At 40.4% G+C, this 15034-nt stretch overlaps 1 protein-coding gene across 5 annotated transcripts in view; it reads right to left on the bottom strand.

Annotated features, from left to right (window-relative positions):
• Positions 1–15034, bottom strand: part of LOC134543297 (long-chain-fatty-acid--CoA ligase 6) — a 124601-nt gene that overhangs the window by 65829 nt on the left and 43738 nt on the right. For all 5 annotated transcript variants that reach the window (XM_063388211.1, XM_063388212.1, XM_063388210.1 and 2 more), the window contains one exon: positions 572–723. In XM_063388211.1, the coding sequence (XP_063244281.1) occupies positions 572–718 (147 nt within the window). In that variant the 5' untranslated portion in view covers positions 719–723. The remainder of the gene's footprint in view (positions 1–571; positions 724–15034) is intronic.

The following is a 15034-nucleotide window of genomic DNA, read 5'->3' on the forward strand; positions in this document are numbered from 1 at the left end:
CTAATTCTAATTCTAATTTAAATAAATTTACTTACCTAAGAGTGCAGATTATTTTATATTCTGGTTTTATGGATGCTCTCATGTTCGTGTCCTGGCGGGTCAAATTGTCTGTTAAGATATGAAGCAATTCTTCGAATGTTGTCAGAGACATACGTGCAAAATTAAAAAAAAAAATTGCCTTCATCTTCTTTGATGCGTGGGTACAATGTATGAAATAAACTTGTTACCCTTCTCTCCACTATCATTGGATGTACCCAATATCGCCTTTTTTTATCTTTTTCTTGCTAGCCAAATGCATATGTACAACTAATGCTATCTCCGTGTCCATTCTTCAACTGGCCAGCCACTCGGGTCGCACAGCGAGTGGCGAGAATGTAGGTGGCGCCACCCAGGTCGCTCGTCTGACAGAGGCCTTAGGGCTTCGGCGATGACCAGCGGCTGGGGCCACCAACCCAGCATAGTCACCGCCTCAGCCCCCGCACCTCGCTCAGCTGACCAGACAGTTGGCTGTGTCCTGAGCCCTAGCAGCTTGTCGGCGCTGCCGGCGACGGGCCCTCCAGTGTCTACTCACCGGCAGCACGCGGCTCTGCTTGTCCAGCTGCACCAGGGGTTTCTCGGGGCTGGGGCGACTCGCCAGGTAGAAGGCTGAGGCGGCGGCCACTCCCGTCAGCGCCAGCGCACCCGCCGGCCCGCCGATGTAGTCCAGGTACTGGTCCATCTCGACTGCGAACAAGAGATCCCCGCGCACACGTCAACCCCGCCCGTCTTCTTGGCACGGCGAGGCCTTGCGCAACGCGCGCGCCTCGTTACCCGCTATCTCCTCCGTCGTCACCGGGGCCCGCAGTTCCGAGCTCAGGCGAGCTGGTCCTCTCCTGACCTCGGGGGCACGGGGTCACTATAGCAAACACACTGTTTATGAGTAGGAGATCAGGAAGATAATAAAACAGAGGAGAAGACGGCAAGATAGGATAAGACGGCAAGATAGGATAAGACGGCAAGATAGGATAAGACGGCAAGATTGGATAAGACGGCAAGATTGGATAAGACGGCAAGATTGGATAAGACGGCAAGATTGGATAAGACGGCAAGATTGGATAAGACGGCAAGATTGGATAAGACGGCAAGATTGGATAAGACGGCAAGATAGGAGAAGACGACAAGATAGGAGAAGACTGAGGAATTTTGTTGAAATTTTCTCTAGAAATCCAAGATGGCGGCCAGTCATTGAAACCCATCCATCATCCCCAGCCTGAAGACTGCGCCAGTGTATTTTACAATACTGGAAAATAAACAAGTCACTAGAAAATTCTTCAGTATTGTTCACGTAAAAAGCTGACTTAATTGATTTATTCTTATTTGCCACGTGTAAAGAGCGTGGGAATGATAGCCCGAGGTTAACTTTGGTAAAATATTTTTAGATCTTTGTTACATTTGAGTCTAACATTACTGTTGATGAATATTATTTTACTGTAACATCAAGTTAAAATTCAAACTTTTGAATTCTAACAAAATTAATTCAAATTTTGGATTAAATTTCAAATGGCAATTCAACGACAAGTCATACATCGCAGAACTCAAAGGTCATATAGAAATGTGAATGATCTTTGCGGTATCTATCATATACGTTTATTTGTAGGGCAAAAACCGGCTGAAAGCAATAGGAAAAAAAAAGATGCCGAAAAATCTATCATTTAAGGTGGGTGAGGGGAGTGTGTCCCGTTTCAGGTCACTATTTTATTTTCATGTTTAACACTGTAACTTACGACCATTTTGATTGGCAGAACTTAAACAAAATGAAATATATATAATGTATACTTTTTGCATAATTAGCTGGAAAAGTTTAATTTTTAATTTTTTTGCAATATGAATAAGGAGAACCAAATGGAATATACAACTGAAGTATTTGGGTTTAAAGGCAATGCTGGTATCTACTGCGTGGTAAGGTTTAAAACCCTTTCCAAAATTTTAGTTAAATTTTATCTTATCTAACCTCTTAACTTCATAAAAATTATGATAATTTAAAAGGCCAGGAAATATTAATTTTTTTCTGAACGAAATCAAACCATATCACATATCAGCCAGTAAAATTAACTTTAGATCTTAAAAAAAAAAAAAATTCCAGTTTTAAATTCCATTTCATTCTCATCATCCATACTGCACAAAAACGTTCAAAATGCAACTTCTACCAGCTAATTATGCAAAAAAAAGTATGCGATAAATATATATTTTTTAATTTGTGAAATTTCAGCCACTCTAAAAGTCGCAAGTTCAACCATGTAGAAATATTGACCTGGAACGGGAACGTACGCCCTTCATCATAAGGCGGCGCAGTTGAGTCTTCAAGTGACCTTCCGTTGGCAATATCTAAATGCCGACTCTTCAAACAGGACGCAGTTTACGATCGCAGTCAGCTGGTTCTTATTTTTACCCCGGTGTTTCAACAGCCGGAACACAAATCAAAGACAGCAAGCAGCACATTGTCGTTTGAGAAACGCTTTTCGTAATCGCTTAATAACAGGGCTCCGTGGAAGCTGTCCATCTCAGAGGAATGGACCCCGTTGGGGGGGGGGGGGGGTTGCATAATCAGCGACAAGTACCTCCGGTGGGGACCCAAAATAACCCCCCCGGGAACGACCGGCGACCCCCGACCCCTGGGTTATTTACGGCTCGCCAACCTACGCACGCCATGCGCGACGGGCAAAGGCTACGAGAATTACCGTTCCTACGTAACAGCGGGGAAAGAGAACTCTGGCCTTTTCACTCGCGTCACGCGGGTCTGTCGAATGGCTGTCACCGTGAAATCAGAGGTAAACATTTTTTTTTTTTTTTTTTAATGTTGCTGGCGGCCAAAATTGCTCCCTCTTGGCTAACCACCATTTTTACATCGTGGACACAGCGTAGGGCCCCTTATTTTCAAGGATGCAGATATAATCAGGTTATGCCCTACAAACTTGTATACTTAATTGCGGAAGGCGGAAATAACGAATTAAGATTAAGTTGCAGTTCAAACTGCTTCCAGGATACACAAGATGTCTTCAACATGCACCTTGAGTAGCGATGATGGGAATAGAGTCCATACGTACGACTGCCGTTCTTCCACACACACATAGTTCAATTTTTTTTCTTCCTAAACTAACTAAAAGTAAGTGTATTTGTTCGGAAGGGGTCTGGGTTAGGGAAGACTAGGCGTGTAGGCTTCGATCTGAAACACTGGGTTTCATGCCACGCAGAAAAGGAAGCATGCATCGTGTGCTTTGTTCGGGTATTGGCCAGCAATGGCAGCGATTGATGCCGTGACTTAACTCACCTATATTAAATCTATACTCGTTTAGGTTGGGCCTAGGCAAAACCTGCATAGACACGGGGGAAAACCCTGGGCTCATTCATGCGGTGTTAAATCATTGCAGGCTTTAATTAAGTAAACAGGTTCAATACTGTCTCTGATAAGAGAAAGAATCGCTCTTGACTGAGCGATGACGAATGCGATACTTCAACTACACGATCCATCGTCTCTGAAGTACAAGCGCACCTTCAGCTACACGATCCATAGTCTCTGAAGTACAAGCGCACCTTCAAGAGGATGCGGGCAGGCGGGTCGATAGGACACGACCCCGAGTGATGCCTGAACCACGGAACGAATTACGTCGCAGAAACTAGAAAAGGCGCGGCGGATACTTTAAAAGTAAGACACCGGTTAAGGGACCCCGTGGTCAAATTAACTTCAGTTACTGCTATTACAGCATGTCGGTGATGCGAACCCACAAGATTTTACCCATCCATAAAAAGAGTCCAACACGCACATGATACAGTCGAGTATATACAATGTTATAGTATATATATGCGTATACGTGTACACAGGCCGCTGCGATTCGCCAGTCTGGCGCAACACGTCACTAGCATGTCGGTGACGCGAACCCATAAGTTTTGCCTCTACCAAAAATCGCTCAACGCGGCTAAAGAAGTTCTCACTTAAAAAAAAAAAAGTTTTATATGAAATTAGTTCGAGATGCAAAATTTCTGGTATGCCACATCACAAAAAAATGCGTGGCACTAAAAATTGTTAAATTAATTTTCACTGGTTTGTTAGCCTGATCATTAATAGCTGACGCATTTCTTCTCACAATCAAATGTCAGTTATGTTGGTAACGTATTATGAGAGCTACCATCTAGCGGGTAGGCCCAAAACTACGTGTCAATCTCGACGATTGGAGTTTCTCCCCCTTGCTTCAACCGGCTGTTCCGCCTCTGCACATGTGGGCATTCTGCGTCCGGGCGCCGGACTAGTTCCCATGCGGGCCCGGGGAAGCAGACAGACAACACGTGGCAGCTAGAGGGACACAGTGGAGGGGGAAGGAAGCTCGGAGCCTTGCGGCGGGGGTGGGGGTTGATGAGGTGGGGGGGGGGGGAAGAAGCCACACCAAGGTTCCCGACGGACTGCAAAGGGGTCGACGACCGACCTTTCAGCCGGCGCTGCCTCTCCCTGCTGCGGGGTGGGCAGCAGTTACCGTGTTCGCGGGTCGGCGCGGACAATGCTGCCAACACCGCCGCTCGAGGGCAATCATCCAGCAGCTGGGAGTGGCTGCGTTTTAATATCACCCGGGGCATTCGGATCATACTTTCAAAAATGCACCGCTACTTGAACATCCGAACACAAACGATTGAATACACACGTACATCGTTATGTCACCAGGAAGATTATTTACCAAACGCTGACCGTCATTTCAACACTTCCAAAGCGATGCTAATACAAACAGCCGATCCTGAAATGTTTTTTTTTATAAAATGGTTTATCACCATGGTATTTATTATTCGCCTTACGTTTTTAAGTAAAATGAGTATACGAGTGAAGATGTGTTTTCCTTAATTTTGTGATTCTATACAATAGTGTATATGATACCCAGGTGTGATAAAAATCTTACACCGCAAATATTTCTGTAATGAAAAATAGCATACTGTTGATGTGATGTTTTCATATACATAATTTAATTTTAGATGAAGGTGCATAATTGCAGCTCGTAGGCAGATTTTACTGTTTATTATATAGTGTATTTATTGAATTTTTTTTTAATGAACAATGTATGTTGACATGAAAAATAAAGCTAAAGGAAAGGCGAATGCCAGTGGTATATATTTCCGGATTATAGTGCAACTAGTGTACAAATCGTGATAATTATGAACATTTTACGTACCTGCAATTGTCTGCTCAACTTAAATGCTTATTTATAAGTACTTTTGCGTTTATTTGAAGTTATACTTCTTTAGGCGCGTTATGAAAAAAAATGACTAGTGAAATTTTAAGATGCGCGCGCATCATTGTAACACACAATTAACAGGTTGAAGCTGCCCGCTAAACCGATCATTAAGTCTCGAAAAAAAGCTACCAACAAAATAGAAATAGAACCTCTATTAATCGCGCATGTTGGCACGCTCGTCGCCTCTGATCACTGTTTTCATATTTATAATATTTATCCACATGTTTCTAGTTTCTACATTCACAACGCGTGTTTTAGTTTCATACAAGTGCGAATTATATATGTGCTAATAAATTATATTCAGTAGTGATTTAAATTGAATATTTTGATTAATATTATTTACTACTCGTAAATATTAGTAAAAAAAATTGTTCTTATATAATTTTTCAAGTGCACCTATATAATCGAGTTTAACTATTCGTATGTATTATTTATTGATATAAATTAAAATATTATTTAATATAATACTAAATATTATTAATGTTAAATATTTATTATTGGTTATTTAATATTTACAAAATAAAGAAATAAATTAAATAAAACATTTATAAAATATTTGTGATAAGAAATAAAATCTAACATCAAATTAAAATATTAATTATTAATATTTATTATTAAATTGAATAAATAATAAATATTTATAAAATTAAATGAACAATTTAATGCAAACTTTTTCATAAAAATGAAAAGTGAATATTAAATTAAGTATATAAAAATATTTTAGAAATGAATAAACTTAAATTAAATTTTTGAATTTATTTTTAAATTCATTTTCTTTTAAAATATTAAATAATTAAAAAAAATATTTAAAATTAAGAATCTTATAAGATTTAGTACAAATTATGTCATATATATTTATTATTCTCTAAATTTCGTTGATTTAATTTTTCAAATTTAAACTGAACTTTGACTTTGTTGACTATCTTTTTCCAGCCCTTTTATATTGTATTGTAATTAATTATTTGCATGCAATTAAAAACTATTTTTTTAATGATGCCAAAGAAGTATAACTTCTCACGCGCGTACATAAGTACACGCACCCATTTTTTTCTTCTTTTGTTAATCCGCAAGAACGCATGTTACATTTTGTACGTTCGTGTATTCGTGATAATAGTATTTCTATTAATTCTTCAAAATTCACGTAATTTAAATGTTGACATTTGTATTTCTGAAGATAATGCTTAAAACACGATACAATAAAAATTACACGGATACAAAATGTTATATGACATTTTTTATTTTGCAAATTCAGAACCAATAAAAAAAAAACAGAAAATAAATAAATATACAGTTAAATCAGGAGGACAACAGTAAGTACGTAAGTTGTTCATATTACGCTAACTCGTGAACAACTTGCACTAGAATTCTCTCAAACGAAAAAAAGAAAAACACTGCTGAAATTCACATTTCCTCTGGTGACTGGAGTTGAGAAGGAAAAGAGGGGCCCGCCACTAGACGGCGATGCAGCAAGGACAAGAACATACACGCGCGTGTGTGTTCACAGAGGCACAGGCTATGACGTCAGCCAACAGCTGGCTGCCCGCGGGACAAAGAGAGCCGTGTGGTGCGCCGCCGAGGGCAACGACCCCTCCAGCTGGCAGAGGGAGCAAAGGAAGGGGGGGGGGGAGGGAGGCAGCAACCTTCACGCTCCAGCGACCTTGTGCCCCACATGGCGGGTCCCGTGGAACGACGCGTCAGTGCTGCCCGCGGCACGTTCCACGCCGACCCGAACACTTCCCGAAACTGCACAGCGGACCAACCACCACTCTTATAAATGATTAGGGGCATTGTCTTTTTTCAGCCGAAATGATCCGATCGGTCATTAGAGGGAAGCCTAAGATGCACATAAAGTTCTGCCATTCCTGATTACACCCGAACAATTCACCTTCGGCCAACCTCGGATTTATTTATATATTTCTCTGTTTATTTTAATGTAGCTAACCGTCCAATGTGTTTTAAAGTGTTTTAATGTAGCTGACCTAACGACCACTTTTAATATTTGAATTCATTTTTCCTGCGCAAAAATAAAACAAATCTCGAAGTTGGCCAAAGGTGAATTGTTCGGGTGTAATCGGGAATGGCAGAACTTTATGTGCATCTTAGGACTCCCGTCATTAGACGGCGCTAGCGATTATTTTCCACTTGTTACCGACAGCCATCTGGAAGAGAGATAAGCCGTTGCCTTTATCTGGCCGAGCCATTCAGGACTCTTCTGCTTCCGCTCTGGATGGCCTGTGCCAGCAGCAGACACACACGTGGAATAAACCAACAACCAAACAAGAAAACGCAGACAAAGCTACGATGTTTCCGTTCCCCATCCGTCAGTCAATAACGCGACCTCAATCCAATCAGAAGGCCCGAAATATTCCATCCATCCGTCCATGGAAATACTTCCAAAGCTTTTAACTTTCGACGGATGGACGGATGGACGGATGGACGGATGAAATTATAACCTCCAAAATGTTAGCAAAGGTGTTGTCGCCAACCTATACAATCTTTAAAAGGTTTGAAATTTGGTTATCTGTTTACCTACTTCCATTGCACGTTTTCAACTTAACGTTTGATACAGAAGTTGACCGAGCCATAGAAGAGTAATTAATTACGTACGGTAAAACTTGAAATCTATAAATATATATTAGAGCGAAAAAAATAAGTTTTAATGATTGAAGAACTTAACTTGCATGAACGTACTTTTACGTATACTAATACAAAAGGAACTGCACCTACTACATCACACAGCATTAAAATGTAAAAAAATGTTTGACGGACGCACGGATCGTTGAGAGTTGTGTAATTTGATTTCATGGCTCGACAAACCATGGGAACTATAACGTTTACATGTCAAAAATACGCATTTATGACATTTCAATACGTCATATTACAAATGAGGAAATTTAGAAACCATACTTGAAGAAAACAAATATATCCTGAGATTTTTTCCCCCCAAGATGTGCGAGGTAAGCACCAATAAAAATAGCTTCAACTTTACCTCTTGGTCCTTGTTAGTGACATATATAGACGCAGCCGATCACCCACATAGAATTACATAAAAAGAATTTTTTTTTAATGTACTTATACAATGGTGGCATGTACGCCTGCAAAAATGGTGTCGTAATATAGTCCTTTTGATTTCATTAGATATGTGTAGAGCGTGGAGAAAATTTTAGATGTGAATTTTAGTCTTGATGCTCTTACTATTCTGGCAAGGGGACGCCTTTTTGACGTTGAAAAAGAAATTCCGCTGGCGTAAAATTATTTATTTTTTGTATCTCCTATGTGAATTCACATTTAAATACGGTAGTAGTAAATTACGTAACTCGAGACTGAATTTGTTTTCCGAGAATTCCCCTAACCCTGGTATCGAAACCAGTTTACCGACATTTCTAATGCCAAAGGTAGTAGTAATAACACCCTTCTGGCGTGGGTGGGGTTGTGTTGGGAAAACTGGAAAAAAACTATCGCTGGATGAACGTGTCGATAAGCTTCTCGCTGCTTTTACACTGACAGTTGGTACGCTGTTCTAAATTGCAATTAGTTCACGGACGTCTCGACGAAGGAGTGCGCTTCGAATACACGAGTGGTTCATTGTAGTTTCTGATACACCCGATACACCCGAGTCTTCCTAGAAAACTACACACGGATACCAACTTGAGTTCTGTAGAAATAACAAGTTTTCGTAGGCTTCCCCAACACTCTAAGATGCGTATCGTGAGCTCATGATCATGAATAAATTCTGCACCTGCGTATTCAAGAGAATGTCCGTCAATTTCCGAAAATCCCTGGAAGATTTACGAGGGGGAAAGGGGGAAATAACCACGAATCGTAATCTTGCATGTCATATGTGGACGGTGTTATGTAAAAATGGTTCAACCCACAAACATTTTCAACTGAGTAAATTGAGCTCAAAGTTGAACACACAATAACCGGTATTGTGGCAGTGCGTTGAATGTTTGGTCGCAAGATGGCATAGTAGCAAGGAATGTCGGTTAAAAAAAATTTGCTCAATTAAAAGTGTCATTTTACCTACACAATTATTTCAATTACTTTTTTTGGTTAACTCATTTGTGCATAACACCATCCATGTTTGTAGCAACAGTCTTCGTCGCTAGGAAGCTGTTGTTAGGAGATCTCCCGGGTCGGTCTGCAGAGCTGGATCACCCGAAAACCTCGCGTGTGAAGTCTCCGGCGTGTGCACTCGTGACAAGATGGCCGATTCTCACGAACAACGTGCGACTGTGAAGTTTTTTTTTTTTTTTTTTTTTACGCAGCGAAATTTTCACAGCCGTACTTCGTTTGTGAGAAATCAAGCCATGCTTTCGTGTCACAAGTGCACTAAGAAAAGACAGACAGACACAGATCTAAAAGAGAAACCACACTCGTCCGTTTCCTCAGCTTCTTAACTCGATCTGAGTCAGGCCGCATGGCCCCCGCCAGGGTGTGGCTGGGTGGACCCCCGGGTCTAAGCCCTGTTTATTTTTAAAAGTTTAACTATTATAATTTTTACAAACTATAAAAAACATAATGAATATTTTATAAATAAAGCTTATTTTGGACTTTTAAAATAACATTTAAAATAACATTCTAAAAAGAATGTAGGTAAGAAATAACCATGCAATTATAATGTAGCGCGTGACTGAAAAATTGTGTTTTTTTTTGTGGGGGGGGGGGGGGGGGGGGAGACCGTCTCCGAGCCTGGGTCCAGGGCCCGTAATCGAATGTGGGGGGCCATGTCAGGCCGAGACACCTTCTAAAGGCCCGTTCTACACATTACAAACCTGTGGGTGATCCATGTCCTTATCCTAGTGTGAACGACGTCACATTGTCGCACGGAAAACAGCCCAGTCTACAATTGCTATATGTTCGATGTCCGAATCTACTGATTTCCAGTCTATAGTATTCGCCGGATCGCAGTATATATAGAGCGCCAAAATAATTGTAATTCGATTGTTTCTGTTTACTATTTTCATGTTTTGTAAACACGTATGTAGGCAGCTAAGTTTTGAATATTTAGTTAACTTGTGATATTTGAGAGTTCAATAATTATATAGGTATATTTTTTTATTCTGTAAGGCAAAATTAAATGCTAATAAAGTCCGTTATTTTCCGTTTACCTTTTGAAACGGGAACCGGAAACAAAAACATATCACGAGTGTTCATTCTTCTATTTTACCTAAGGGCAGATTGGGGACAAAACGTTCGAGTTGATCAATGTATTAGAACCATCGCCCACACCGCGCATGACGTCAGGGCGTCACGTGGGTCAATCAGTCGTCAGTGTCCGTCGGACACAGTTTAGGCCATCGCGAAAATTTAATCAAAATTTGAAGAGAGTATTCATAAATGTCTGGAACAATGCATTATAAATAATAATTTATCATTGTACAGTGTTTCTGCATTCAAACGTGTATCCGAACCTTAAAAAAAGAAAACAAGAAAATCGCGAGTCTTTCAGTATTCGTCAGAGATGAGTGACATTAACCTCTGTAACTAAAAAGTAAATGTAGAATTCATTAAAATAATGCTGAGCATGATAAATATACCCACATATAATTTTTTCAACTACATTTCTTGACGCGACATCACAACGTAGTTTCCGCACCCGCCGCTAGAATTTGTTGCCTCAGCAGCCAAGTCGAATATATAATCATTCGATTTGCAGAGCGACATTTTAAACTATATAATGAAACGGCTCCAATAAAAGCGAAAAAGACTTGAGAAGAAAAAAAAACTTCACCCTGGCTTTGGAACTGGGTTTTTGACAACTGCCCATTGTTAAAAATCCATGAAACAGTTAATGCTATAAAATTTTCCTTTTTTGTCTTTTTGAGCATCGGTTCGCGCCATCCGCCACAGATGGCAGCACCGCGGTTGTTACACATTTCCGTCCCGTTCGCGAAACTACTCCCACGCACCCGGAGAGCAGAGACGTTGCGACACCAATCAGTGATCGGGAACCCCGAGAGAGCTTGTTCTCGCGGGTTGGCGGGGCGGGAGGGCGCTCGTGCGCCAATGAGAGGCCGGTAGCCTACAACTCACGTAGTTTCGGTTCCCTTCCACGTTCGTGCAACTTCGTGATTTCTCTCAAAAATTGAAATTAAAAAAAAAATCGAAGGGTTAGGTTAGGTTAGGTCAGGTCAGTCACAACATGCTTGTTTTCATTGGAAACTTCTGATTTAGCGGCTGAAGTGTGGCGTTAATAAAAAAAAAACGCAAAACTTCGGAAATCTTCGGAAATTCTTGCAGGGAACCGAAACTACGTGAGTTGTAGGCGGGTCGGACCAGGAGGAGGAGGGGGGGGGTGGAGGTGGTGGAGGGGGGGCGGACTCGTGACTCCAGCCAGGCGCGGCGTGACTAACGCGCGCCGATTGGAAAGCTGGGGAAGAGGTCGACGACCGCAGCCTCACGGCCGGTCGACTTCGCGCGGCAGTCCAGGTGCTCTGATGGAGGGGAGGAGGAGGGGTGGCCTGTTCATCCGGTGGAGGAGGGTGAAGTAGGGGGAAGTGCCTCTCTCTTCCCTCTCCCAATGTGGAGCACAATGGCCCTCCTCCTGGCTCGGCTAGGCTTCGCTGGCCGCCGACGAGAAAGAGAGAGGGGGGAGAGAGAGAGAGAGAGAGAAAAAAAAACTGACTGTCTGTCTGACCCACTTTCGTATATAGGTGAGTAACCGCGCTCGGCGCATTTCCTGTCGCCCGAGTCCCTCGCGTAACTACCGTGCAGCCTGCGTGGCGGCGGGACAATACGGAATGCAAACAACCAAACAACCGAGCAAGGCTAGAGGAACACCATTTTTAAACAGTGATTCTGAGACTCATTTAGGGTGGGGTGGGGGGGGGGGGGGAACTAAGAGATGAATCGCATCCAATTTCCTGGGAATACTTGGAGCGGAAGTCAATTGGCACGGAAATGTGTGGATACGGTGCTGCCATCTGTAGAAGTTTCAAAAAACTAAAAAAAGAAAAGAAAAAAAAGCTGAACCGCGTAATTCATCTGTACATATATATAGCCTTCGTGAACATGGCGAAATATACTCCGGCATGGGTATTAAAAAAATAAAACTTTATGATAGTAACACTATCCTTTAATACTTCATGTCATAATTTATTGTAACAAAAAATTCACAACTTAAAAAATACGTTAGATTTCTGGCATTAAAAAAAATTTGACAACCTTTAGTTCTAACATTTTAATGTAGAGATAGCATTGCGTTCATCAAACTTAAAGAGACAAATGTTATCCTACATATATTCTACGTCAGAAAAAATAAAAGAATATCGTGATTAAATTTTTACTGATAAATCTTAAATGTTGTAGCGGCTCAATAAGGTTAACGTTTGTTTTTAGGAAGTATTAAAATACTGATTTCAGCCGTTTAACAAAAACAAGCCTACAAGCATGTTATAATATGTTTTAACGTGTTTCGTGTTAATAATTTAGTAATGGCATAAAAGTATACCTTCTAACTTGCGTAACTAAATACCAACTTCCCTTTTCATTTATAAAAAAATAGTTCAATAATAACACATACTTTCAATATTTTAAATTCAGTAACGTTATCCTGCAGAACGCTTTCGTGTTATGTTTCATGACTCGGACGACACTTGTAGTCACTTACGTGGAGTAATCACAATTATATTTTAAGTATTTATTCAATTTGTTTATTCAATACATTTCACAAAGCCTTTAATTACGCTATAAACCGTAGGGCTATGGAACAAGTCAGTTTTACATGAAATCATTTACAAACTACATAAAAAATGATATTATTTAAAACAAAATAATATTTAGGTCACATACATTACAAAAAGGAACCAGGTTCAGAAATTTGTAAATCTCCTTTAAATCATAAATCATTTAAAGATATACATTCTATTCGTAATTTAATGTATCTAATTTTCTTATGATTGAATTTAATTCAGTCTTTTATTTTATATAAATATTTTTATTTTATTAATTTCTTTAAGATATGAATAAGGGAGATTAGCTTCTTATTTACTTTGTAAATTATATTTTTTAATGTTATATAGGCTTTATAATAACCATTATTATTTAGTACTTTAGTAATGTTTTAACTTGTATTACTTTGTTTATTTAGTTTTTATTTGTAATGAAAAATAATGTTTTGAATTTTATATATGGTTTATAATAAAAAATGTTACGCAATCATAAAATTGAAAATATTTTCTTTCAGTAAGTTAGTAAACATCATCATGCTTTAATTTAATATGAAAGTGTCTTACAATAATTACTTAGTTCTTCAATGACAGAATTTTGGTTGTAATAATAAAAAATAATAAAAAAATAACGTTAAATTTGCGAAAATGTTCTTAATTGCTATACCAACTTGGCTTGAGCAGAAATGTTTTACTTGAGAGGTTTAATTTAGAAGTGTTTGGATAGGTACGCACCAATGTAGGCGTAGGTATTTTTAATAACTGTTGTGTCCGGGATTCTGGGAGGGTAGAGTTATTGACAAGATTTCTTTGTATTGAATTTATTTCATTTAAGCATACGTTTTAAGACATGTATAAATATAGTACGTAGTTCTTATGATTCAGTGGAAATGGTAGGTACATGCGCATTTAGCCGGCTGATGCGGAGCGAATGTTTGTAATCTCAAGACGTCAGAGGGGAAGGAAACAGAACTGTTTGTGAAACTCTGTATGCTGTACAAACCAAGGATGATTGTGCGCGTGCGTCGCTGCTGATTTCTGGAAGCCGGCGTGCCTCGTGACCGGACGCCTGAAAAACTGAACTTTGATTAGGGTGTTGCTGGCGGTGGTATGATGTGAGGGACGCTGGGGAACAGTAGCAGAGGAGGCTAGGCTCTCGGAGAGAGCCGACGTTTAGTATGTAATTATGGTTGTAGTTGACTTGTACGTAAAATGACGTGTAGAGTTGGCAGCAGAAGTAAAGAGATCTTCCACAGATTCACGGAGTTCCTTCTTGGGGTACCTATCCCTTAATTTTGGCTATCAGCGAGTGCACCGCTCGGCACTCGAACCCACCTAGGCCCGACTGCACAGGAATAGGCAGGCGGGCGCAACACGACGAACATTTAAAAACTGAGTACCACCCTGGTGTTTGTGTCCACGCCACTGCGTATAGAAGCGATCGAGATCCACGCACGCGTCAGCGACCCTCCAAGGGCGAAGGCGCTATGCCGTTCGCGTGCTCAAGTCGATCTTATCGAGCCTGTCAAATGCGCGCTCGCGAGAGCCTTCACTGTCGCGGCTGAGCTGAGCGCTTTTATCTGTCACCGGCGCGTCAGGACAATATCGTCAGCGAGTTGACACTCGTCCACTGTCAAGTTCGGGCACGCCATTCGCCACGGGATGACGGGCTGTCGCGGCCCAACCAGGCCAAAGTTCGGGTGCTAACCAGTTTGACGAGGTCCGAGGAAACAGCAGTATCACGGTCACGGTCCGCTTCGATGATAAACTATGGACGCGCTATAAACACGAGCGCAAAAAAAAAAAAAAAAAAAAATCAAGAGCCAGAATATTTTACGCGACACTAAAGACATTTTGTTCAACGAATGTGTTTTAACTCTAAAAATTGTCATCCCTCTTAACTGCTTAGCTACCTTCTTCTCGCATACATTCTGTAACAAAAAAAAATCTGCAATTGATTTGTATTGAAAACTTTAACAGCCATTTTGAATCATCAAAATAAAGTTATTCTTGTCCGAATTTTCTTTAGTTTCAACGGTTACGAAGCACTATTTTTTTTACCCTTAACAGAGCATCCCATTTAATCTGAACACTTAATTTATTACTGAATAT

This window comes from Bacillus rossius (genome assembly GCF_032445375.1).
Source record: "Bacillus rossius redtenbacheri isolate Brsri chromosome 9 unlocalized genomic scaffold, Brsri_v3 Brsri_v3_scf9_2, whole genome shotgun sequence".
NCBI lineage: Eukaryota > Metazoa > Arthropoda > Insecta > Phasmatodea > Bacillidae > Bacillus > Bacillus rossius.